This window comes from Crinia signifera, chromosome 2 (assembly GCF_055691185.1).
Source record: "Crinia signifera chromosome 2, ASM5569118v1, whole genome shotgun sequence".
Classification (NCBI taxonomy): Eukaryota; Metazoa; Chordata; class Amphibia; order Anura; family Myobatrachidae; genus Crinia; species Crinia signifera.
The window spans coordinates 238,918,319-238,941,714 of NC_139218.1; the positions used below are offsets into that span (position 1 = coordinate 238,918,319).

The 23,396-nt window shown below is 42.7% G+C and overlaps 1 protein-coding gene across 1 annotated transcript in view; it reads right to left on the minus strand.

The window, feature by feature from the left end:
- GALNT17 (polypeptide N-acetylgalactosaminyltransferase 17) overlaps positions 1-23,396 on the minus strand; it is a 369,771-nt gene that overhangs the window by 165,938 nt on the left and 180,437 nt on the right. Inside the window, exon 4 of the mRNA XM_083174082.1 lies at positions 15,966-16,140. Coding sequence (XP_083030208.1) covers positions 15,966-16,140 — 175 coding nt within the window. The remainder of the gene's footprint in view (positions 1-15,965; positions 16,141-23,396) is intronic.

Here is a 23,396-nt window from a genome sequence, read left to right on the forward strand (position 1 = left end):
TTGATCTGCAAATGCATGAGCTTTGGTTACAGAATGAGCAAAAATTATTTAACACTACCCTGCTACCCTGGGACATATGGGAGAATCCCAGATTTCGGGTAGTCTCCAGAGACTTCTGGAGGAGTAAAACACCCCTCTGTATTTAGCTTGCTACGTATTGAAATGGGTGGTATGATGATGAGATTTTATCAAAATAATGGTGTCCATGTGCTAAGAGGAGATAAAGGGGGCCAAACAAAAAAAAGGCAGATAAAATTCTTGTACATATAGGATCTCGATATGCACTAAAGTGTGATCCTGCCTAAAGCTTGCTAGCACTAACAGCAGGCACTACAATATGAAAAAAAAGGGGGTTTGAGGACTGCGCTATCCCAGTATATGTGATTGCAGCTGAGTAGAGGGTATACTGCGGAATACCTTGGGTGATGCTAGACAGAAAGAAGGGGTGTACTCTGCGCAATCTCACATATATTCTAATAGGAAAATAAAACACGCTTTCAATCTATGTTGGTTTTTAAAAAAATATTATATAGAATTTATTTGTTTTATCAATAAATATAATGAATGTCAGAAAAAAATTAATTCATACAATAAAAAGCAGGTTATACTAATACCGGTATACACAGGGGGGGGGTGTGACAAAACAAAACAAACTCACATTTAACATATAAAATGAATGGATGTATAGATCCTCCTTGGATAATAAGTAATGTCTATTGCAATTAGCTTATGTCCTTTGGTTTCAAAAGTCAGTTGGTGCTTCAGTATCTGTGCACTGGGGTAGTAGGTACTATGTCCAAATTGTGGTGCTTACCAGGGTGCTGTAGTGGCTGAGGGTCTGCCGGCAGACTTCCCAAATAGGTGATGTGCGATGTCCTGCACAGTCCTGTATGGGATCTGAAGAAGGTTGGATCCCATATGTTAAATGTGAGTTTGTTTTGTTTTGTCACACCCCCCCCCTGTGTATACCGGTATTAGTATAACCTGCTTTTTATTGTATGAATTAATTTTTTTCTGACATTCATTATATTTATTGATAAAACAAATAAATTCTATATAATATTTTTTTAAAAACCAACATAGATTGAAAGCGTGTTTTATTTTCCTATTAGAATATATGTGAGATTGCGCAGAGTACACCCCTTCTTTCTGTCAGGCACTACAATATGATGCTACCATAGATGCCTATGGCATAATTAATGGGCTCACTAACTTTTACTCAAAAAAAAAAAAAAAAAAACTGCTCCAAACCCTTCAATTTGCATTTTTTTTTGTGAGCAAATCACATTTCCCATACTTATAATGGGAAATGTGATCTGGCCAAATTTACAACAGGAAAAAAAAATAGTATTTGGCCCTGTGATAATACGTGAATCACAGAGCTCTGGGCTTCTGTACAGCTTTCGCCGCTCCTTGGAAGAGAGCGCTGTGCTGGGACAGGGCCAGGGTGATCAGCTGTTTGTGTGTCCTACACAGGCTGATCATAGTGTAAAAAAAAATCATACTCACCTCTCCAGGGTCCAGGGATCAGTGGTCCGGTAGGCTGGCGGTCTCCGGGGCCGTCAGCTGCACTATGACCTCCGGTACAGTAAATCGGTGCTGCACTATGACCCCCGGCACAGTAAATCGGTGCAGCAGCTCACTTTACAGCACTAACGGTCACAGGAAAAGGAAGCCCCAAATACCGGCAGCACTGCAGGAGCCAATCCTCGGGGGTTGGTGAGTATACCAGTGGTGGGGGTAACGGAGCGGGGTAATTGTCGTGATGTGGAGGGGGTTCCAGTAGTGATGGTAATAGCGATGGTGGTGCAATCGTGAAAAATACCCTAATGGTGCTGTGAAGACCCATCGCAGGGACAGAGCTTTAACGCAAGCTCTGTCTCTGCATGTGATAATTGAATCATCCATGCAATGTAGTCAATTATCCGATTGTGAGTTGCGCTGATGTTTTCACATCACATCCGCATCTTCCACGATCAACGTCAACCCGAAGCGTGGCGAGCGGCGGCGGTACACATCCTACGACCTTTTCATACCCCCACTATCCACGTCGGCGTGGAGTTGAGAATAGAATAGTGTGGCGAGCGCAGCGAGCCATCGAGCCCGAAGCGTGGCGAGCGCACGCGGATACCTGTGAAGCCCGCGAAGGGACGCGTATACCTGTGAAGGTATCAGCGTCCGCTCTCCACGCTTTGGGTTCGGTGGCTCGCTGCGCTCGCCACACTATTCTATTCTCAACTCCACGCCGACGTGGATAGTGGGGGTATGAAAAGGTCGTAGGACGCGTACCGCCGCCGCTCGCCACACTTCGGGTTGACGTTGATCGTGGGGTGGCGTTAACAATTGTGGGGGCCATTTCACACTTCAGGGTGGCTAATTGGCCTCTGTGGGCCATTTAACATTGTTTCCTATGGAAAAATCGGGTCAATTAAGGCATTTAACATTGTTCCCTATGGGAAATCGCGGGCATTGCGTCGGTCGCGTCGCACCCGATTTTTAGTGCATTCAATGGCCGCGATGCCCACGATTTTTTTACCTGCGATGCCCACGATCAAAATCGTGGGCGCCGTGCTAGGTAAAGAGTACCAAAAATCCTTTAAGTTGATGTAACCAAACAGCGTTTTCTGCTGTCTTCAAATTACTAGGAGCTAACTTCGATTTAAGAGAATTGGCCTTAAAAACTACTTGGGTTTTGTTTGGCAAGACATCAGCTAATAGAGGGTCAAGTAACAAAATATCCCAATGTTTATTTAATATATTTTGTATTTCACTATCACATGAGTTATAACATGTAATAAATGGTATAACATTTTTTTATTATCCTTGGAAACCAAAGCAGACTTACCTTTATATAAGAGCAGTTCATTTCTATCAAGATTTCTTGCTCTCTCTTTCTGCATTTATTGATAAGATTTGGAGGGTATTTCTTTTCTTTAAAACTTTTGTCAAAGATCTCAGATTGTTCATATTTATTCATGGAATTACAGTTCTTTCTAATAAGTCTAAACTGGGAGTATGGTATATTCGATAGCCACTTATGATAGTGACTACTGTTAAAATGAATTTAACGGTTGCTATCGACGGTTTTAACATGAGTATAGGTGGAAATATCGGAACCATCAGACCAATCTTGGGTGTCCAAAACAAGATCCAAAGTACAATTTTGGTTGGACTACATTTCGAAGTAAATCTTAGATTGTAATTGTTGATATTCAATTTTTCAACAAACATTTCAAAGGATCTTATATCCCCGTCCCAAATAATTAGGAGATCGTCTATATATATTTTATAACATTTGATATTAGACTTAAAGACGTTATTGATCTCAATATTGTTCTCTTCCCATTCACTGAGATATACATTTGCGAGGCTAGGGGCATAAGGCGTCCCCATAGCTACCCCTCATTTTTGTGAGAAATATTCCTTATGAAAGACAAAATAATTATTTTCCATTACTAGTCATAAACAATCCAAAAGAAAGGCACAGAATCGACTATCGATGTTAGTATCTTTTTCTAAGTAATATCTTACACCTGCAAACCCCCCTTCATGGGGTATCGAGGTGTAGAGTGCCTCTACATCAATAGTACACCATAGATAACTAGATTCCCATTTGAAATTTTCAAGAAATGATAACACTTGTGTGGATAGGATTTAAGACCAATCACATATTTCCTGATATGAACATCGATAAATTCAGAGAGAGCTGATGTTGCAGAGCCAATACCGGTGACAATCGGTCGCCCTAGGGGTTTTAATAAGCTGCTTATGGACCATAGGAATTTAGTAGAATATATAAATTGTAGAAGGCAGATTAATAATATATTGTGACTTCTTTACAGATAAACATTTATCCTTAACTCCACACTTTACAAGTGGGATCATTTTTTAACTTGGAGTAAGTTTCAACATCATTTAACAATCTGTATGCCTCCTCCATATAATCATTTTGGTCCAAGACGACTACCCCCCCCCCCCCCCCCCCTTGTCCACCTGTTTTATAATTATGTCATTATTAGTTTCCAAATCCCGTATAGCTGTATATTTATTTTTAGACATATTCGTTTTTTTTAGATATATCATTTTTACATACCGTATTTGGCGGCGTATAAGACGAATGGGTGTATAAGACAACCCCCCAACATTTCCACTCAAAATATAGTTTGTTATATAAGTGCACCCAGTGTATAAGACAACCCTCCCACTTGGAGGCATGTTTTTCAGGGGAAAAAAGTAGTCTTATACGACAGCAAATACAGTAGTTTTTCAAAATCTTGTTTGATAAGGTTGGAAAAAGTATCTATATAGCTCCCACAGGATTCAACCGGGTGAAATGTCGATCTAGGTTTCAAACCTGACCCCGAACCATTTGAAAGAGATTCATGTGAAGTGGAAGAATTATCAATATTTTTAACAAAATGCCTTTTTAAAAATAACCACAACCACAGAGTGCCGCTGTAGCCCTGTAGGAGGACTGGGACATGACGGAGCTATGGAACGCAGGGTAACTGGGCTGGAACACAGAGATGTGATTTCTGGTTCTAAGGTGCCACGCTCCCGGAAGTGATGACCTGTAACCTTCCGGCAGATGGGACGGTGGTGCTGGGCGGCGAGGGGACAGGTGCTAGCTCCTCGGGGGTTCTTATAGGGGTAAGTGCCCACTGTTTGCTTGCTTTGTGCCCTGAGGATGGGGAGTGCCTCCCCTTCTCCAGATTTTTCATGAAATTACTCTGGAATTGGCACCTTTGTGTGATGCAGATTTGCAGTGTGACAGCATATTGTGGACATATATATATATATATATATATATATATATATATATATTCATTAAATTGATAAATACTCAGCAAAACTGAGCATGTACAGTGAGATTATAAATTTCCATCTGGAAGCCACATAACAAAGGAAGAGCTCTTTTCCGCTTTCCAATTAGATAAATCAGACTGAAATTAGCCATCTGGGACCTTTTCTAAAGAGGACAAATCAAGTCTATATGGAAATGATTAATACAGTATTCTTCCACGTAGCATATTCATTGTAACAAAATTTCAGATCTGTGACATACAGTATGTTCCAGCACTTATTTGTTATGAATAACTTTCATCCACATTCTTAGCAGTAGGTTTTATTTGCACATTTGTGTGTGCATATTAACTATTTCAGTGCTTAGGATATTCTCCTGTCTCTGGCTCACAGCTGCAATTTTCTAATACCAGGTACACATTACAACGACCTGGATTGTGGGCAACTTAACCAATGTGTATATATATATATATATATATATATATATATATATATATATATATATATATATATATATACACACACACTGGTCACCTGTACACATATATATCCTTCAGTGGCTGAATCCAGGAACATGATGTAATCTGCCGGGTCATCTCATTGACCATGCTTAACTTTAGATGCACCTCATATGTCCAGAGTGTGCAGTTTAGGGCCCCTCCCCCTATTAACTTTAGATGTGCCAACATCATTCTAAATGTGCAACTGAGGGTACACATCGACAATGTAAACAATATGTCGCTCTTTAAGCTGGTATAAAATGAATACCATTAATTTTTTCACAATTTAAAAATAGACGTATATAGTGATTTTTGACTGATGGTCATTATCAGGCTGCCCAAGGCACCTGAAAAATCATCCCTGATAACTGAATTGTTTGAAGGCTAATTGGATAGCCCCCGGTGATCCTATTACAGTAGCAATGGTAAATTACAGCTGCTAATTAAATACTGGCCTTAAACTTTACTGCAGTTTATGGATTTTTGTTACCACACATGTATATACATATGTTATGTAGCTTGCAATACTGTATATGGGAAAGAATGTGAGATATCAATATACATAATTTTATTTGGTGCGATTTTGCTGTAAAATGGCAGATGGGCAAACCATTCAGAACTTTGCCTTTTCTTTAGGAGAGACAGGGAGAGTTGTCCAAATAGTGATGATATCATAGTGTTTTACCACTACTTGATTGTGAGAATGCAACTGACTGCCAAGAGCTGGTATGTAGAAAGTCAGAATCAAGCTGTTGTTCAACATATTTTTGCCAAGAATTACTGTAACCAGGAAGGCTTTGAGAGAAGGAACTATTTTTATTGCTTATCCTTTCTTAAAGAGCTTCAAACAAAAGTAAACCATTGTACTTGTACTTTGATAGCCCCTCTACCCAAGGAACTGAAAAACATGGTCCTCTGTTAACAACATTGACCCTTTATGAGATGTCTCAAACTTACACCAAATCAACTTCTTGCCAGAGAAGAATTATCCTTCTTAGGGCTCTAAGGGCTTGATGTAATACGGTGTGGGTCCAAGTGCTGTGAGGGTTGCGCCTGAGGTTTTTAAGGGGCAATCATTTAAAAGTCGTGATATTCCTTGTAAATGACTGTCATTGTAAAAAAAAATTAGTTTGGCCATTGTGCACATATGCCGATCTTGTACTACATTACATCCAGCCCATACCATATCTGTTGTGTGAAGAACTCTGACTGGGCTAAGTGCTCTCAGCTGTATTACACTCCTAGGCCAGATGAAGTGACAATTGATTTTGTAACAAGAAGTACGGTAACAGGTGAGAACAGTTCTCAAATATTTTGTTGCTAGTAGGCAAAATAAGGCATTCTCTCATTTTTTTTAAATTAATTAATGATTACAAAAAAAAAAATCCCCATTGAAAATAATTGATACACAATGTACAATTGGGCAACAGCTTTAGTAAGTGAAAATTTTATGGAAAATGGGGCATAACTGCTGCTATTTACTGAGCAGATTCTAAACACACACACACCTTACAGCATCATGGGCAACATTTTGGTGTTGTCCTGGATAGTGGCTTGACACTTAAACATCAGGTATCAGCCACAATTAAATCCTCATTCTATCAGCTAAGGAATATAGCCAGAATCAAGCACTTAATTCCTTCAGAAGATCTGCCTACAGTCACATATGTCTGTATATGCCCTCTACATTGGTCTCCCAGAAAAAGAGTTACACCGCTTGCAGATGGTACAAAATACAGCTGCCCATTCTGTACTCCCTTCAATGGCTTCCTATAAGATGGCAAATAATTTTCAAGATTGGCTTATTGACTTTCAAAGCTTTACATGACCTGGGCGCAAGGTACCTGATGCAGCTTCTGATCCCTTATTGTCCCACTTGATTACTGCGATCGGTATATGAAGGACTACTAACAGTACCCAGAATTTCCCTGAATTCATCTGGGGGTCAAGCTTCTAGGACTATGGCTCTATGGAGCTCACTTCCCCGCTCAATTCGATTAGCTTATACTCTTGAAACATTCAAAAATAGACTCAAGACTTTCCTGTTCACCCAAGCATTTCACTAATGATCCTTGTTAAGTTTTTTTTGTATTTTATGCTGTAAAAGGCTAATGCAAGCACTTTGAGCCCGATTAGGAGAAAAATGCTATATAAATACATTATTAGGTACTTGTGTATTATCACGGCGCCCATCGCATCGCATACCATAAGGCATACGATGATATGCGATATCGCGCGATGTTGTACAATGGCATACAATTTTTAAATTGTATGACATTGTATATGGCATACAATGCGATGGGATGCGATTAAAAATTGTATAAACACCCTAATGGGTGCTTACAATGTTAAATGCACCCTAATGGGTGCTTACAATGTTAAATGCACCCCCACGTCACCCCCCACTATAAACGTGAACCCGAAGCGTGGCAAGCGCAGCGGTACGCGTCCAAGACCTTTTATACCCCCACTATCCACGTCTGCGTGGAGTTGATTTTAATAAAGTGTGGCAAGCGCAGCGAGCCCTGCGAGGAGCCACGCATAACTTCACAGGTATACGCGTGCGCTCGCCATGCTTCGGGCTCGGTGGCTCGCTGCACTTGCCACACTATATATAGTCAACTCCACGCCGACGTGGATAGTGGGAGTGGGGTATGAAAAGGTCGTAGGACGTGTACCGCTGCCCCTCGCGGGCTCGCTGCGCTCGCCACACTTCGGGTTCACGTTTATAGTGGGGGGTGGCGTGGGGGTGCATTTTACATTGTAAGCACCGATTAGGGTGCTTAAAACCACCCATTAGGGTGCTTGTACAATTTTTAATCGAATAGTGGTGTAAAATTGCGTCGCGTTGCATCGCATCGCATGCCATCGGGTGTATGGCATGCAATGCGATAAAAACATTGCGCGACCAACATTGGGGGGCGCCGTGATAATACACAAGTACCCATTATTATTATTATCATTATTATTATTATTATTATTATTATTACTAATAAAACAAAAATCACAAAGTACAGTTTCTCAATATGTACTAAAGAGATTTGTCTGTCTTCTTTCTGTAAGTGTTATTAGCAGACTAGAACACCAGAGCTACAGTACCATAGGCACCTTTGGCAGCATTACTGTATGTGGTCCTAAGGAGAGTAGACACTTACTGCCAGTGGTCTTCTCCAGCACTGATATTGTAACTTGAAGGTAGTTGTAGAGCGGCAATCTGGACACCTACTCAATAGCTCTTTGATTGACAAAATGTGCAGTGCATCTCTGCAGTAACCTTGTTCTGCTTTCAGAATCAGAATCATCTTTATTGGCCAGGTATACTTGCGCAAACTAGGATGTTGGTTTGGATAGCCAGTTAATACAGTTAAACAGTGACAGTACAGATATACATAACACTTACATGGGAGTACATGTGGCTGAGTGCACAGTTCCTAGGCAGCCATTTGCGGCACCATCTTGCTCATGCTGCTCACAGCAGCAGAAGGGCTCAACAGGCCATCTTCCCTGGAGGCAGAGGGAGAGCCAGCGTGGGTGGTGGTGGTGGCGGAGGGGGTGGGGGAGATTGAGTCCCTGAGGCCGGGGGAGAGTCAGGGGGGGGGCGAGGTGGTGTAGCCATACCTCCTCCCTTTGGAGCTTACAGTTGGAGCTGGTACAGGTTCTGCGTCCTTTGCCTATCTGCCTCTGGCCATCCTGCCCTAGTGGCTCTCAGCGCTCACTGCCGGGAGTCCGCGGCCCTGTCCGTCTCCGGCCTGGTTGCCATGCTCCTTTCCTTTTCTGGGGGTCCACACACACAGGCCAATGGTGCTACTGGGGGGCAGTTGCGCTGCTTATCAATAGCCGTCCTGCGCCAGGGGCGCTCAGAGCTCGCTGGTGGGGGGGCCGCAGCACTGCCTCTGCCCTCCCCCTCACCTCCTCTGCCACGCTGCACGCTGCTCCTGAGGCCGAGGATGTTGGAGCTCCGTGGATGGGGTATCGGATCTCCACATTCATGCGACCACAGTACCTACACTTTGCAATGATAATAGGTGAAGCAGGAACAGCTTTTTCTCCATGGCAAGTGGAATATTAGTAAATAGAGCCCCGTATAACAATTAGTACAGATTGTACTATCATAGGGAGATTGACAATATTTGGTTTCTACAGTACGTTTTTCTTCTATCCAGCAATGTTACTGTATGCATTTTATTTCACAGTATCGCAAAAAACTGCATATTTATAAACTTAGCATTACAAGTTCATAAATTAACAGAAGCTGTTATTTAGTAAAATTAATAACATTTACTTACATAGCGACAGAATATTCTGTTGTGCTTTACAATTGGGAATAAAGACAGTAATGTAATGAGACTAGTGGCGAGTTCTAAATCCCTCCAATTCATCAGTGGTTTGTTGGTGGGTTTCGGTAACCACCGATATACTAACTACTGCCTCAAAACCACAAAGTAACCACTCGTTAGAATAGAAAACAACAAAATTAAATATTAAAGTACCTTGAATATTTCCCAACCTCAGTGCTCAAGGAACACTAAAGCTGTGTACACACGGTCGCTGAGTGACCATATTGCTAGTGATTTCATGTCCTGTGGGAGATAAATCGTCGGGAGCACGCTCCCGCGGCCAGCCCTTCATGGTTGCTAGTGGCAGGAGCATGTTCCTCTGATTATGGCTAAAAATTGCTGGTCGGAGACCAGCGATTTCTAGTCAAAATGAGGTAGAGACAGAATGAGAATAGCTTGCAATTTTCAACCAAAATCGCTGGTTGCTGATGAAAACGGTACACTGAGCAATATATTGCTAAGCGATTTTAAGCCAAAATCGATCAGCAACCAAATCGCACCGTGTGTACACAGCTTAAGAGGGAAATTTACTAAAGCTTCTAAAAAATGAAAGCAGAATCTGATTGGTTGCTATGGGCAAAAGAAACCTCTTTTAATATTTGGAAGTTTTCGTTTTAGTATTTGGTTGTATCTATGCTTGCTTAAAGAGGATTAAATCAAAAGAACATAGGCACTAATTAAATCTCCTGTGCTTAAGAATGGTTATCCATAAAATCTGGACTATTAATGGGGTACACACCAGAACGACGAGCAATCAGGCCAATGGTTGGGCCAAATTCCCATCGCCCAGAACCACGTATGATTGCCCATAAACATCAAGAATATTTAATCAACAAAAGAACGATCACTGTTCCATCCTTCATCACTATGTATTTCATTGCAGCTGGGCCGACCGGAAGTTGTCACATGCGACCCGTGGGAGCATGCAATAGTTCATACACATTAGGTGATTTGCACAAATTGTCATTTCGATATAGCAAGTAATGCCGATATTGCTTTAGTGTGCCTTGAGGACCACAGTTGGGAACCCCTGTTTTAGATCATAATGATCTGTCTGTGGCAAGTCAGTTTCAGTGAAGGAATGCACAGATCACTATGATCTATGCATGCTTCATTTTCTATAAAAGAATATTGGGGGTTATTCTAGTCCATTCGGTCCTCTGTGCATTCGCATGGAAACCCGATGGTTCGCGTCTGCACATGCGCAGGCGCGTTTCTGCGCATGTGCAGACATAGGGTGCGTGCACCCACAGCAAACTTTCGATTCACCGGGTGCACACACCCATGATGGCATGCGGTGGGCGGAGATGGTCGGGGTGCACCGGGCTGCCCCAATACCATATGGGAACACCCAGCGCTTGCTGGGTGTTCTCATGGTAATGAGGCGGTGACATGGGTGCAGGGAGCTGGCAGCTGACATTACCGGATGTCAGCTGGCCGCCCATATCCATGCCAGCGTGACCTTTATTAGTACAAGGTAAAAGCAGATAATAAAAAATGAGACTGGTTACTCATCTTAGGGTTTAAGAAGTTCCAGATATCCATAGGGTAAAACAACAGGGCCCCGTTTTTTTTTCTCTGGTTCTCCTTTAGTCATGTTTGATGAGGTTCCCCACTCCTGTGTACTGGTCACAACCAAAGCATTTTGATCCCAATTGTGGATCTTTTTCAAGGTGTCTAAGACCATGGCTACAATTATCTCACAGATGTGGGGGATGAATCAATTAAGAGGGGTATTTAAACCCCATCGGTGCTGACAGTACACAGGAGTGGGAAACCTCATCAAACGGGACTAAAGAGAAAAAAAACAGGGCCCCGTTGTTTTATCATCTGGATATCTGGAGCTTCTTAAACCCTAAGATGAGTAACCCATCTCACTTTTTATTATCTGCTTTTACCTTGTACTAATAAAGAGCAAATGTACTTAAATTCTAGTGGATACATGTGATTATCATACAAACAGATGGTCACTTCACTACTGTAAACAAGGAAGTAAATATAAAATTGTGTCAGGAGAGGGTAGGGATGTAGGAGAGTAGTGTGTTCAATGAAGAGTAGAATGAGTGGTAAGCGCATTAAGGTTTTTAAATGGAGTGAGGTGATGGTTAAAGGGAGAAAGGCCTTTAACACTCTCAAAATGATAATTGCTGCGACACTCCACAGGAATCAAGGCTGGGAGTTTGTAAACTGATTTTCCGGTTGAGCACAGCAGCACCAGTTAATTAGGCTCTTACTTTGTAAAACTTAAACATCAGTTATGTTCCAGGTTCTTGACTGGACATTCTGGACTTTAACCTTTGTCTCACTATCACTCCAGGGGCCTGATTCTGGTTCACTCGCAAAAGCAAATTCGGTACTTGTTTCCTAGCACGGCCACAATCTTAAGTAATTGTGTCCCTTACTTAAGGGACACGATTACCCCCGATGGACCCGATTTCTTTTGAAATCAGGTCCATTTTGCCGGCTAGGAGACAATATCGGGGGCATCGCGTCGGTCGGGACCATTAACATTGGTCCCGACGCGACCGACGCGATGCCCCCGATATTTCCATAGGCTTCAATGTTAAAAAATATTTTAACATTGAAATCTTGTCGGGAAAGGTAAAATATCGGGGGCATCGCGTCGGTCGGGACCATTAACATTGGTCCCGACGCGATGCGACGCGATGCACCCGATTTTTGCATAGGCTTCAATGTTAAAATATTTTTTAACATTGAAATGCTGTAAAAATGTGAAAAAATGTGAAATGGGCCAATATGACCCATTTCACATTATAGATGTCCCCGTCGTCACCCCACGATAGACGCCAACCCGAAGCGTGGCGAGCGCAGCGAGCCCGCGAGGGGCGGCGGTACGCGTCCTCCGACCTTTTCATGCCCTACTATCCACGTCGGCGTGGAGTGAGAATAGAATAGTGTGGCGAGCGCAGCGAGCCACTGAGCCCGAAGCGTGACGAGCGCAGCGAGCCCCGCGAGGGGACGCGGATACCTTCACAGTTATACGCGTCCCCTTGCGGGCTTCACAGGTGTCCGTGGCGACGCGGACACCTGTGAAGCCCGCGAAGGGACGCGTTTACCTGTGAAGGTATCCGTGTCCCCTCGCGGGGCTCGCTGCGCTCGCCACGCTTCGGGCTCGGTGGCTCGCTGCGCTCGCCACACTATTCTATTCTCACTCCACGCCGGCGTGGATAGTAGGGCATGAAAAGGTCGGAGGACGCGTACCGCCGCCCCTCGCGGGCTCGCTGCGCTCGCCACGCTTCGGGTTGGCGTCTATCGTGGGCTGGGGTTAACGCGCTTAAATTTGGGGGGGTTGGGAATTTTTTTCATTGAATCCAATGTAAAATTGGGTCCCAGGGACCCAATTTACATTGGATTCAATGAAAAAAATCGGATCAAAAATCGGTCGGTCGCGTCGATCGCATCGCATGCGACCAAATCGCATGCGATGCGATCGACCCGATTTTTCCGACACGACCACCCCGATCTGAATCGGTGTGGCCGTGCTAGGAAACAAGTACCGCAAATTCTCTCTCTAATGGAAAAAATTGAGTGCATGACGAGGAAGGATATCATTAGCGACCCGCAGGAGAGTACATCATTACACATTAGACAATAGGGGTTATTCTAGTTCCTTCTCAAATGGACAAAACCATGTGCACTGCAGGTGGGGCAGATGTAACATGTGCAGAGAGAATTACATTTGGGTGAGTTATTTTTTTTCTGTGCAGGGTAAATACTGGCTGCTTTATTTTTACACTTCAATATAGATATCAGTTTGAAATACAAACCCCACCAAAATCTAACTCTCTCTCTGCACATGTTACATCTGCCTCCCCATGCAGTGCATTAAAGAGAGAATTGCTTTTGCAAGTGAACCAGAATCAGGCCCCAGGTTTGGTTTCACTTGCTACACATTTGACTCTTGTGCATCATATTTTGGTTACAAACTACAGACTCTTGTTTGTTTACCTGTGTGCAGAGCATACAGAGGACAATGGAGGAGGTCTTCTGGGTGAGGTATAGGGAAAGCAGCTTAGAAGCAGCATCTGCAGTTTTGTTGAGTGTGAAATTGAAGACATCAAAGATAAAAGTGGGTAGGTTGAATGAGAGGAAATGATGGACCGAGTTGGCAATGCTGGGAAGAGGGGCCAGGGGGTGGTAGACCACAACATAAATGTGAGTAGAGGTGAAGAGATGTGTAGAATGAATCTTGAAAGAAGATAAAGGGAGGGTGTTTAAATTGGGTAACACATGAAAGGGAAAACAGCTCCTTCACCACCATCTTCTTGATCACCAGTGCAAAATTTGGTGCACTGTGGACAAGGAGGAAACACATTGCAGTGCTTTTAGGAAACCACTGTAGCGTAACATTTCGTATGCATAGCGTAACTAGAAGGGCCTTTAACCCGCAGGGAGGCTAGATGTACATGGACACATCTGTTAATCAAACCAGGGCTCATATGAGGCATTAAAGGGCTGTGATGTAAATCCTTGCAGTCAGTGTACGGGTGCGTGTCGAGACATGCCAATATATCTGCTAGCTATATCCACATAATTTAAGGACATACCAGGTATACACATTGTTCACCTTCTACAGAAATATAATTCATCGGTCAAATGAACAATTTATCTGTGTAGTGTGTGTCCAGCTTTAGGGATAACTGATCCCTACAACAATACCCTTGCCGGTTTACAGCTTAAAACATTCATCATATTCATTTAATCTATTTGACGTCATAGAAAATATACAACCTAGGACTTTTACACTTGCTAAGTTAATAAACGATTTAAGAATCTCTAAAAGGTGCATACGCACAGTGAGATTTTGGCTATGTACGATTCTGTCTATGTGATTTTCTTTGAACTCCTCAGAGCAGGCAACCGCTGGGAGTCACAGTTTGGGGAATTTTGTACAAAACTGCAACTCATACAGAATTAGGCCCAATGGTTGGTAACGTGTCCTCTTTTTAACACCAAGAAACAAATATTAGAACAGGTACACATCATTAATGTTAACTGGATACACTTATAAAGTACATGTAAAACGATAATATAAAATGCAGTTCAGGGCCGGCCCTAGGCATAGGCAGGCTAGGCAATTGCCTAGGGCAGCAGCCTATGCCTAGGGGCAGCATTGCGTTAAGCTGGGGCTGGGAGACATACCGCAGGTAACACTCGTACTGTATGGTAGTGGCTCACACGCCGCAGCAGCCGCCCCCCCCCTGCCCGCCCGCTGCCCGCCGCCCGCTGCCCTCGCAATGATGTCGGGCGCAGGCGCAGCTTAATGTTTTCACATCCGCCCGGCCAGCCGCGGCGCACCCCCACGTGACACACGCGGTGACGCAGGCGGCAGGCGGCTCAGTGCTCGCCCTCACATCCCACACTCTGTCCCACCTCCTCCAGCCGCCGCGGCGCGTGCTGGGAGTAGTGGAGGAGGGACAGCGACAGTGAGCCACGCAGTAGCAAATGGAGTGTATGGTGGCAGGTGAAACGCCACCATCATCAGCGCCTGTGCCTTGCCCCTGTGATTCTTCCAGCCAGCCAGTGTAACTGTGAGTCTTGAGTCTGGGGACTTGATCTTGATACCTACACTAATATATATATATATTGCGTTTAGCACCTGTTTCTTTAACAATAAAAATGTCATAAACCAGCATGTTATTTTTTGTGTGTAAACACTAAATTTTGTGGTGGTATCATCTGCTAGGGGGCATCAAAAAAAATCTTGCCTAGGGCACCAAATTGGATAAGGCCGGCTCTGATGCAGTTACAATTCTGTAATCATAGCTTTTAAATTGAACAAATCAGCATTTTGAACCTAAATTGTCCTTTTAAGAATATCTGAGCATTCTGTGCAATAATCCATCATTCCTAGTGCACAGGGGTTTAAAATATAACTAATTTGTTTACATCATTAGTACAAGAGAAAATAAAGGAATGTTATATGTTGTACAGTATGCACTGTGCAAATTTAAATATATCAATTCCATTTGTCAAATATGTTAATTTTCAAAGTGATTATAATTGTGTTAAGTAAGTTATATTACAGATGCACAGTAAATAAAATGCTCATTAATGTACAGAAGTAATAACTAAAGATTTAGCAAAAAGACTGTTGACACTGCAACAAATTAAGTACTGAAAGAATTTGCAGCCAAATCAGTTCTTGCAGTTACAAATTTAGAAATTGCTTGCGGTTGAAACTACAGTATCTTGGCAGAGTAATGACATTTATATGCTTGTGTTTATTGTTTACTGTATACAGTGCCTATTGCAGTTTCGATATATGAATATAATTAACAAAATGTTTATTCCGTTTACCTACCAGCCAGCAGTAAATTCAACGTGTGCATCAAAAAATCCAGTGATTTGTCCACTTGCAACTTTCCAGCCTTCTATCCGAGCCCGAATCAATCCCTCTCTTTTATGATTCCGGACTACTTTCACCAACCCAGGATATCTCTTGTGAACATATTCTTCTAAGGGTCCTTTCAGCTCCTCTGGGGAAATACAACAGTTAAAAGCAATGTATATATGTGTTTATACAGACGTCATTAACCTTTGAGTGCCAACTCCTTGAGAGATGCTCAACATTTCCGCTAAAAATGCCAGCGTTGCTCACATTTGTTATATAAACTCAAATAAACAAAGTTGTGTCAAAGAAGACATTGTGGGAAATGTAATAGGATGAGATATTCAGAAAGTGAGAGATTTGGTAAGAAATCTCCAGTTATTTAAAGCAGCAATCATTTACACTGCAAAAATGAGTTTGAAGTGTAAATGATTGCCGCTTTAAAAATAACCTGGAGATTTCTTACCAAATCTCTCACTTTCTGAATCTCTCATCCTATTACATTTCACCATATATTTCCTATATCAGGTAAACAGGTCGTTATGATGAATAAAAAATGTTCGCTTGGCAATTTTAACACCTATTTTGACAAATTCCCTTGGCACTCAAAGGGTTACGTATACAAGTATATATAACAGGGTTGCCGATTTTAAGATTCTCCTCTCCGGGAGAAGCCCGGAGAGGAGAGTTTCAGCAGCCGCTCAGGGGGCGGGGCTTACGAGTGACATCACTAAGCCCCGCCCCCATGTTGTTAAAGCCGCGAATTCAGTGATCTCCGTGGAGGGGGCGGGGCTAAAATGATGCGATTGTGCCGTTTTAGCTCCGCCCCCTCCTCTGAGACCCGAGGATTGCGGCATTTTAATGCCGCAATCCGGGGGTCAGCGGGGGTCCCCCCTGAATCCGGGAGGGTTGCCCACCCTTCCGGGGGCCGGGAGGGGGTACCCGATTTTCGGGAGACTCCCGGAAATTCCGGGAGGGTCGGCAACCCTGATATATAATAATTTACATTTTCCAATTATCCATCAAGCAAACACTGTAATTCAGTACTGAAAATATGTGCATAGTACATTCATATTGAACAATAGCACCCTTTACTTGCACAGATTACAGTATAATACAAATTCACCATGTATTTGTCAATATCACACAAGGACTAATCTGTCTGATCTGGAACCCCTGTATCATTATGTTTTTCACCTATAAAATAGTTGTTCGAACAAGTCCATATGGGGAAATATAACTCCTGGATAAAAATGCTATGAATAATGTTTCATACTAGACCAATCTATTCATACTTGGAGTAGGCATAGAATTATCATTACAAAGAACAAAGAATCAAATATGGTTGAGTTTACCTAAAGGATAAAAAAAAGTTGGCAGGCTAGATGGCCCAAGTGGTTCTTATCTGCCGTTAAAATCTCTGTTTCTATGTTTTTTTTTATTGCAACATGATTTATGGAGATTTGTTGTACAGGTTGAGTATCCCTTATCCGAAATGCTCGGGACCACGAGCATTCCGGATAAGGGAATATTTCGGTTTTTGGAATAATTTTTTTTTAGCCATACTTACCTGCCCCTGGTGGGTCCCCGATGGTCCCTCGGCGTCCATGGAGTCCTCTGGCATCCACGACAGGCCACCAGCACCGTCTCCGGCGTGTCCAGCGGTCCCAGGAGTGCTTTGCGCAAGTTCCCAGGCGCGCCGGTGACATCACCGGCGCGCGCGCGCACTTGCGCAAAGCACTCCTGGGACCGCTGGAGACGCCGGAGAGGATGCTGAAGGCCTGCTATGGACACCGGAGGACTTGGTAAGTATTAAAAGAGGGTTAGGGGGGGGGGGGGGGGGGGAATTGAATTATTCCAAAAAAACACGGTTTTTGGAATAATTCGGATACGGGATGCCCGGATAAGGGATACCCGACCTTTACTCTGAAATAGTTTAAACCTGCACTATAATGAACAAATGCACTGGGGAATTGTAACAATCAACTAATATGGAGAAACAGAAGATGATTCCTTGGAATTTTACAAAAATCCATTACTGAGTGCCGCATACAGTATGTTATACTGTTATAATACTGTATTAAATTTGATAAAATTGAACATTAGTGATTATATCAAAGCGTAACCTCATAAATGATTATTTAAAATGCTGTACCTAAAAAAATATGTAACAATTCTTTTTTGGCTACAGGTGCATTCCCAAAAAATTAGTGCAGTTCATAAGTTAGACAATTTGGTTGTTGCTGAACTGTGGCTTGCATAGTAGGGTTCATAACATGGTACTCTATTATACATGGGTTCTATAAAACACCAGATAAAAGCATAGACACAACCTTGTACTTTGTCCTTGCTTTTAACTGAGTAAAAGAAAGGTTTTCTCATATCCTCCCTGGAGTAAAGTATAGTATGCACCAAATGAGAATTCTCTCACAGCTGTTAAAGAACAATAATGCTTCTGAATGCTTCTCATGACATTATTTAATGGGTTAGACAACGGATGTTATTCACAAATATTTCTCCAAAAGTTGCATCATTAGTTATTTAATATAGCAGTACTCATATACCGATTCTTGTTTTACCCAGAACTAAAACAGAAATTGAAAAGATAAATGCCCAAGTAATTATTATAATATACACAGACCTACAATAAATACTCTTTGTTATAAGCTCTATATCAGTTGCAAATATGTATATACACTACACAACCAATAGTATGTTAACAGAATATAACACCAATATGGACTTGACCATATAATTTCAAAGCCATATGGATTAATATGGTGCTGCACCTAACATTAGGGTACATTGTCTGTATCCTAAAGTTGCATATACACTATACAATCTGCTTCCTGCTACCTGAGCGATATCAATAACAATATTAGCAGAGCTCCCAGGGAAATGATACAGTGCATACGTTAATGATATCATTCAGTGACATCTCCTGGCCTCCCGCTTTTACGATATAGTCACAAATAGAGTGCATGTTCAGACGAGGAAGGATATCGTTAGCGACCCGCAGGAGAGTACATCATTACACACTAGACAATGGGGGATTTTCTAGTTCCTTCTCAAATGGACAAAACCATGTGCACTGCAGGGGGGATGGGGCAGATGTAACTTGTGCAGAGAGAGTTATATTTGGGTGTTATTTTGTTTCTGTGCAGGGAAAATACTGACTGCTTTTTACACTGCAATATAGATCTCACTTCGAAGTAAAACCCCACCCAAATCTAATTATCTCTGCACAAGTTACATCTGCCCCACCTGCAGTGCACCTGGTTTTGTCCATTTGAGAAGGAATTTGCCTTTGTGAGTGAACTAGAGTAAGGGCATATATGCATGATGTATCGTTGTCGATATCATTATCATTACAAATCTAAATTCTGAAGTATATATATATATATATATATATATATATATATATATATATACAGACATTGTAGAGGCTCTGCACACACTAATTTAACTGATAATAAATAGTGGAGATTTGGTTCATGAATTGATCAATGCATTTAAGCCTGCAGCCACCATCACGGGACACCACCTTTCTGCAGGTCCTAGCACTATCGCTCAATATGGCTACAATACACATAGCTATCACATCAATGTTTGAATCCAGGCATGCCATCTTGTCTGAAGCTCACAGCAGACTGTACTTTTATAGGTGAGCAGTTACCAACACACCTGTCACTAATCATCTAGGGAACTGGTTAACATAAGCTATGCATTATGGGTTAAAACAGGGTGCATGAGAGAATGTGACCACAATAAGACTAATTAAAAAAAAATAATCTAATAAACAATATATACATTAAACATCGGCACTCACCTTTCCTAGTTTTGGGGTGCCCTATGGCTTGTGACCACATTGTTTAAACAGACATTGTAGAGGCTCTGCACACACTAAATTAACTGATAATAAATAGTGGAGATTTGGTTCATGAATTGATCGGGGGCTGCAAGCTTAAATGCATTGATCAATTCATGAACCAAATCTCCACTATTTATTATCAATTAATTTAGTGTGTGCAGAGCCTCTACATTGTCTGTTTAAACAATGTGGTCACAAGCCATAGGGCACCCCAAAACTAGGAAAGGTGAGTGCCGATGTTTAGTGTATATATTATATATATATTTTTGTGGCGGAACGGTCCGGAACGCCGTTCCTGAAGTTCAATTGAAAAATTACCTCACCAGGAACGGCGTTCCGGAAGTTCAACGCCGGGCGCAGGCTGCACGCACAGAGATTATCTACAATGATAATCTCTGTTTTCGCGGTGGCAAGGAAGATGTACTTCCTGCCACCGCCCCTTGGCCTCCTACTCCATGGATGCGCCTGACGTCAGTGTCAGTGCGCATCCATGGTGACTCCTGCGCCCTACACCCGCCAAGACACGCTGTCCCGCCCGGCGCCTGCCAGACTATCTTGTTGCTCTCTCCAGCCGGGCGCCCGCCCGCCTCTCTTGCTCCTCTCTCCCGTCCACCTGTCTGAAGCGCCCCCAGGATCCACTTTCCCTCCGCCTGCCTGCCTAAGGGAGCTTACTCTCCAGTCCCATCTGATCCCTCAAGCCAAGCGGCAGCCTCAATTGCCTGGTACAGTAATTTACTGAACATCACTGATTAATGCAATTTTATCTTTAACACTGCTGTTGCTGTCTGAAACATCTCAGTGTGGCAGCATGGGCATCTTGGTGTGGGCCATATGTTTGGGCATCTCTGTGTGGGCTACATGGGCATCTCTGTGTGGGCCTTAGGTATAATGGGCGTCTCTGTGTGGGCCTTATGAATAATGGGCATCTGTGTGGGCCTTATGTATAACCGGCATAGGTGTGTGGCATATGTATAATGGGCATCTCTGTGTGTGGCATATGTATAATAACTGTTACGGAGCAGGGCATATGTATAATGGGCATCACGGTGTGGGGCATATGTATAATGGGCATCACGGTGTGGGGCATATGTATAATGGGCTTGACGGTGTGGGGCATATGTATAATGGGCTTGACTGTGTGGGGCATATGTATAATGGACATCACGGTGTGGGCCTTATGTAGAACGGGCATCTCTGTGTGTGGCATATGTATAATAACTGTTACGGAGCGCGGCATATGTATAATGGGCATGATGGTGTGGGGCATATGTATAATGGGCATGACGGTGTGGGGCATATGTATAATGGGCATCATGGTGTGTGGCATATGTATAATGGGCTTGACGGTGTGGGGCATATGTATAATGGCCATCACGGTGTGTGGCATATGTATTATTGACATCACGGTGTGGGCCTTATTTATAAAGGGCATCTCTGTGTGTGGCATATGTATAACGGACATCTTGGTGTGGGCCTTATGTATAACTGGCATCTTGGTGTGGGCCTTATGTATAGCGGTCATCTCTGTGTGTGGCATATGTATAACGGGCATCTCTGTGTGTGGCATATGTATAACAGGCATCTCTGTGTGGGGCATATGTATAATGGGCATGACGGTGTGGGGCATATGTATAATGGGCATGACGGTGTGGGGCATATGTATAATGGGCTTGACGGTGTGGGGCATATGTATAATGGACATCACGGTGTGGGCCTTATGTATAACGGGCATCTCTGTGTGTGGCATATGTATAACGGGCGTCTCTGTGTGTGGCATATGTATAACGGGCATCTTGGTGTGGGCCTTATGTATAACTGGCATCTTGGTGTGGGCCTTATGTATAGCGGTCATCTCTGTGTGTGAAATATGTATAACGGGCATCTCTGTGTGTGGCATATGTATAACGGGCATCTCTGTGAGTGGCATATGTATAACGGGCATCTCTGTGAGTGGCTTATGTACAATGTGCATCTCTGAGTGGCATATGTATAACGGGCATCTCTGTGAGTGGCATATGTATAACGGGCCTCTCTGTGAGTGACATATGTATAACGGGCATCTCTGTGTTCGGCATATGTTTAACAAGCGTTACAGTGTGGGGCATATGTATAATGGCATCATGGTGTGGGGCATATGTATAATGGGCATCACGGTGTGGGGCATATGTATAATGGGCATCACGGTGTGGGGCATATGTATAATGGGCTTGACGGTGTGGGGCATATGTATAATGGGCATCACGGTGTGTGGCATATGAATAATGCAAATCTCTGTGTGTGGCATATGTATAATAAGTGTGACGGAGTGAGGAATTATGTTTTTCTTTTTTTTCTCTCTCTCTTTTTTTAATGTAATGCCCCGCCCCTTTTGTAGCTCCTCCCACATGACCGCCCACTTTCTGCCCCCGCCCACCGTCCCTGAACCTATTTTCCTACAAAAATAGCACTGTATATATATATATATATATATATATATATATATATATATATACTGAAACCAAATCCATGCATGCCAAATTTGTTTTATTTAATGATAAGTTATGTGTTACTAGGGCTTATGATGTAAGTAAGAGGAGGGAGGACCGATTGAGCACATTCCAATAGTTTCCATCACCATATTCTATGTTTCACAGACATTAAAAAATATGTTACCAAAAGTCATCATTTTAACAGTGCATAAATGGTATAATAGTGCATAAATGGTATAACAGTGCTGGAAAATATATGTACACAGGCTTGACTATGTAGCAGAGCTTTGCCTTCCAAGTTCCAACTATGAGCAGACCAGTTACTGCACTTAACCAGTGGATTGTTGTTATTGAACATAAAGCTGGTACAGCCTACTTACTGTTCTACACAGTGGTAGAAGTATTGGAGCATGGTGTCACACAGCTCACCAGCCAGCTAGTTTATGGGTAGCGCTGCAGGATGCTGAAACATCAAACAATAGGTAAACGCAGGTCTCACTGGAGTGGAAGCACATGCTCAGCAGCTGCACTGGCAGCCACCTGGTACTGGGATTGGAAGGAGGAGCAGCAGCATACAGTACGTGTGCAGTAGTTCCCAAAAGTTTACTATACAAACAATACTTTAAATTAGCGTATCCTGTCATCTCTGATGCAGTTACTGTATACATAACAAAACCCAATTTGAACTAAATCATAAAGCCAGTATGATGCAGAGGCCTTTTTTTATATACAGTACAGCATAGACAAAAACAGACATACATTTCCTGTCTTAACCAAATACAATTAAAAATGTTTTACATGTATTCTGACGTTTCTTTAATTTAGCAGTTTCTTAATTTCTTTAAAATTTATTTTCTTATAAAAAAAAGATTGTGGGTTGTTACCACTTAAACCATTGCCGTTGACAATAACAGGCAGTAACAAAAACAATGGCATAAAAAATACAGCATGTGCAGTGGGAGCTCCTACCTTTTAGTGGAGGGGAGTGGGCTGCAACCCCCCCCCTCCTCCCAGCACTGCTTCTGCTTTCGGTCAGTCCCCACCACTGTTGCAATCCAGCGCATG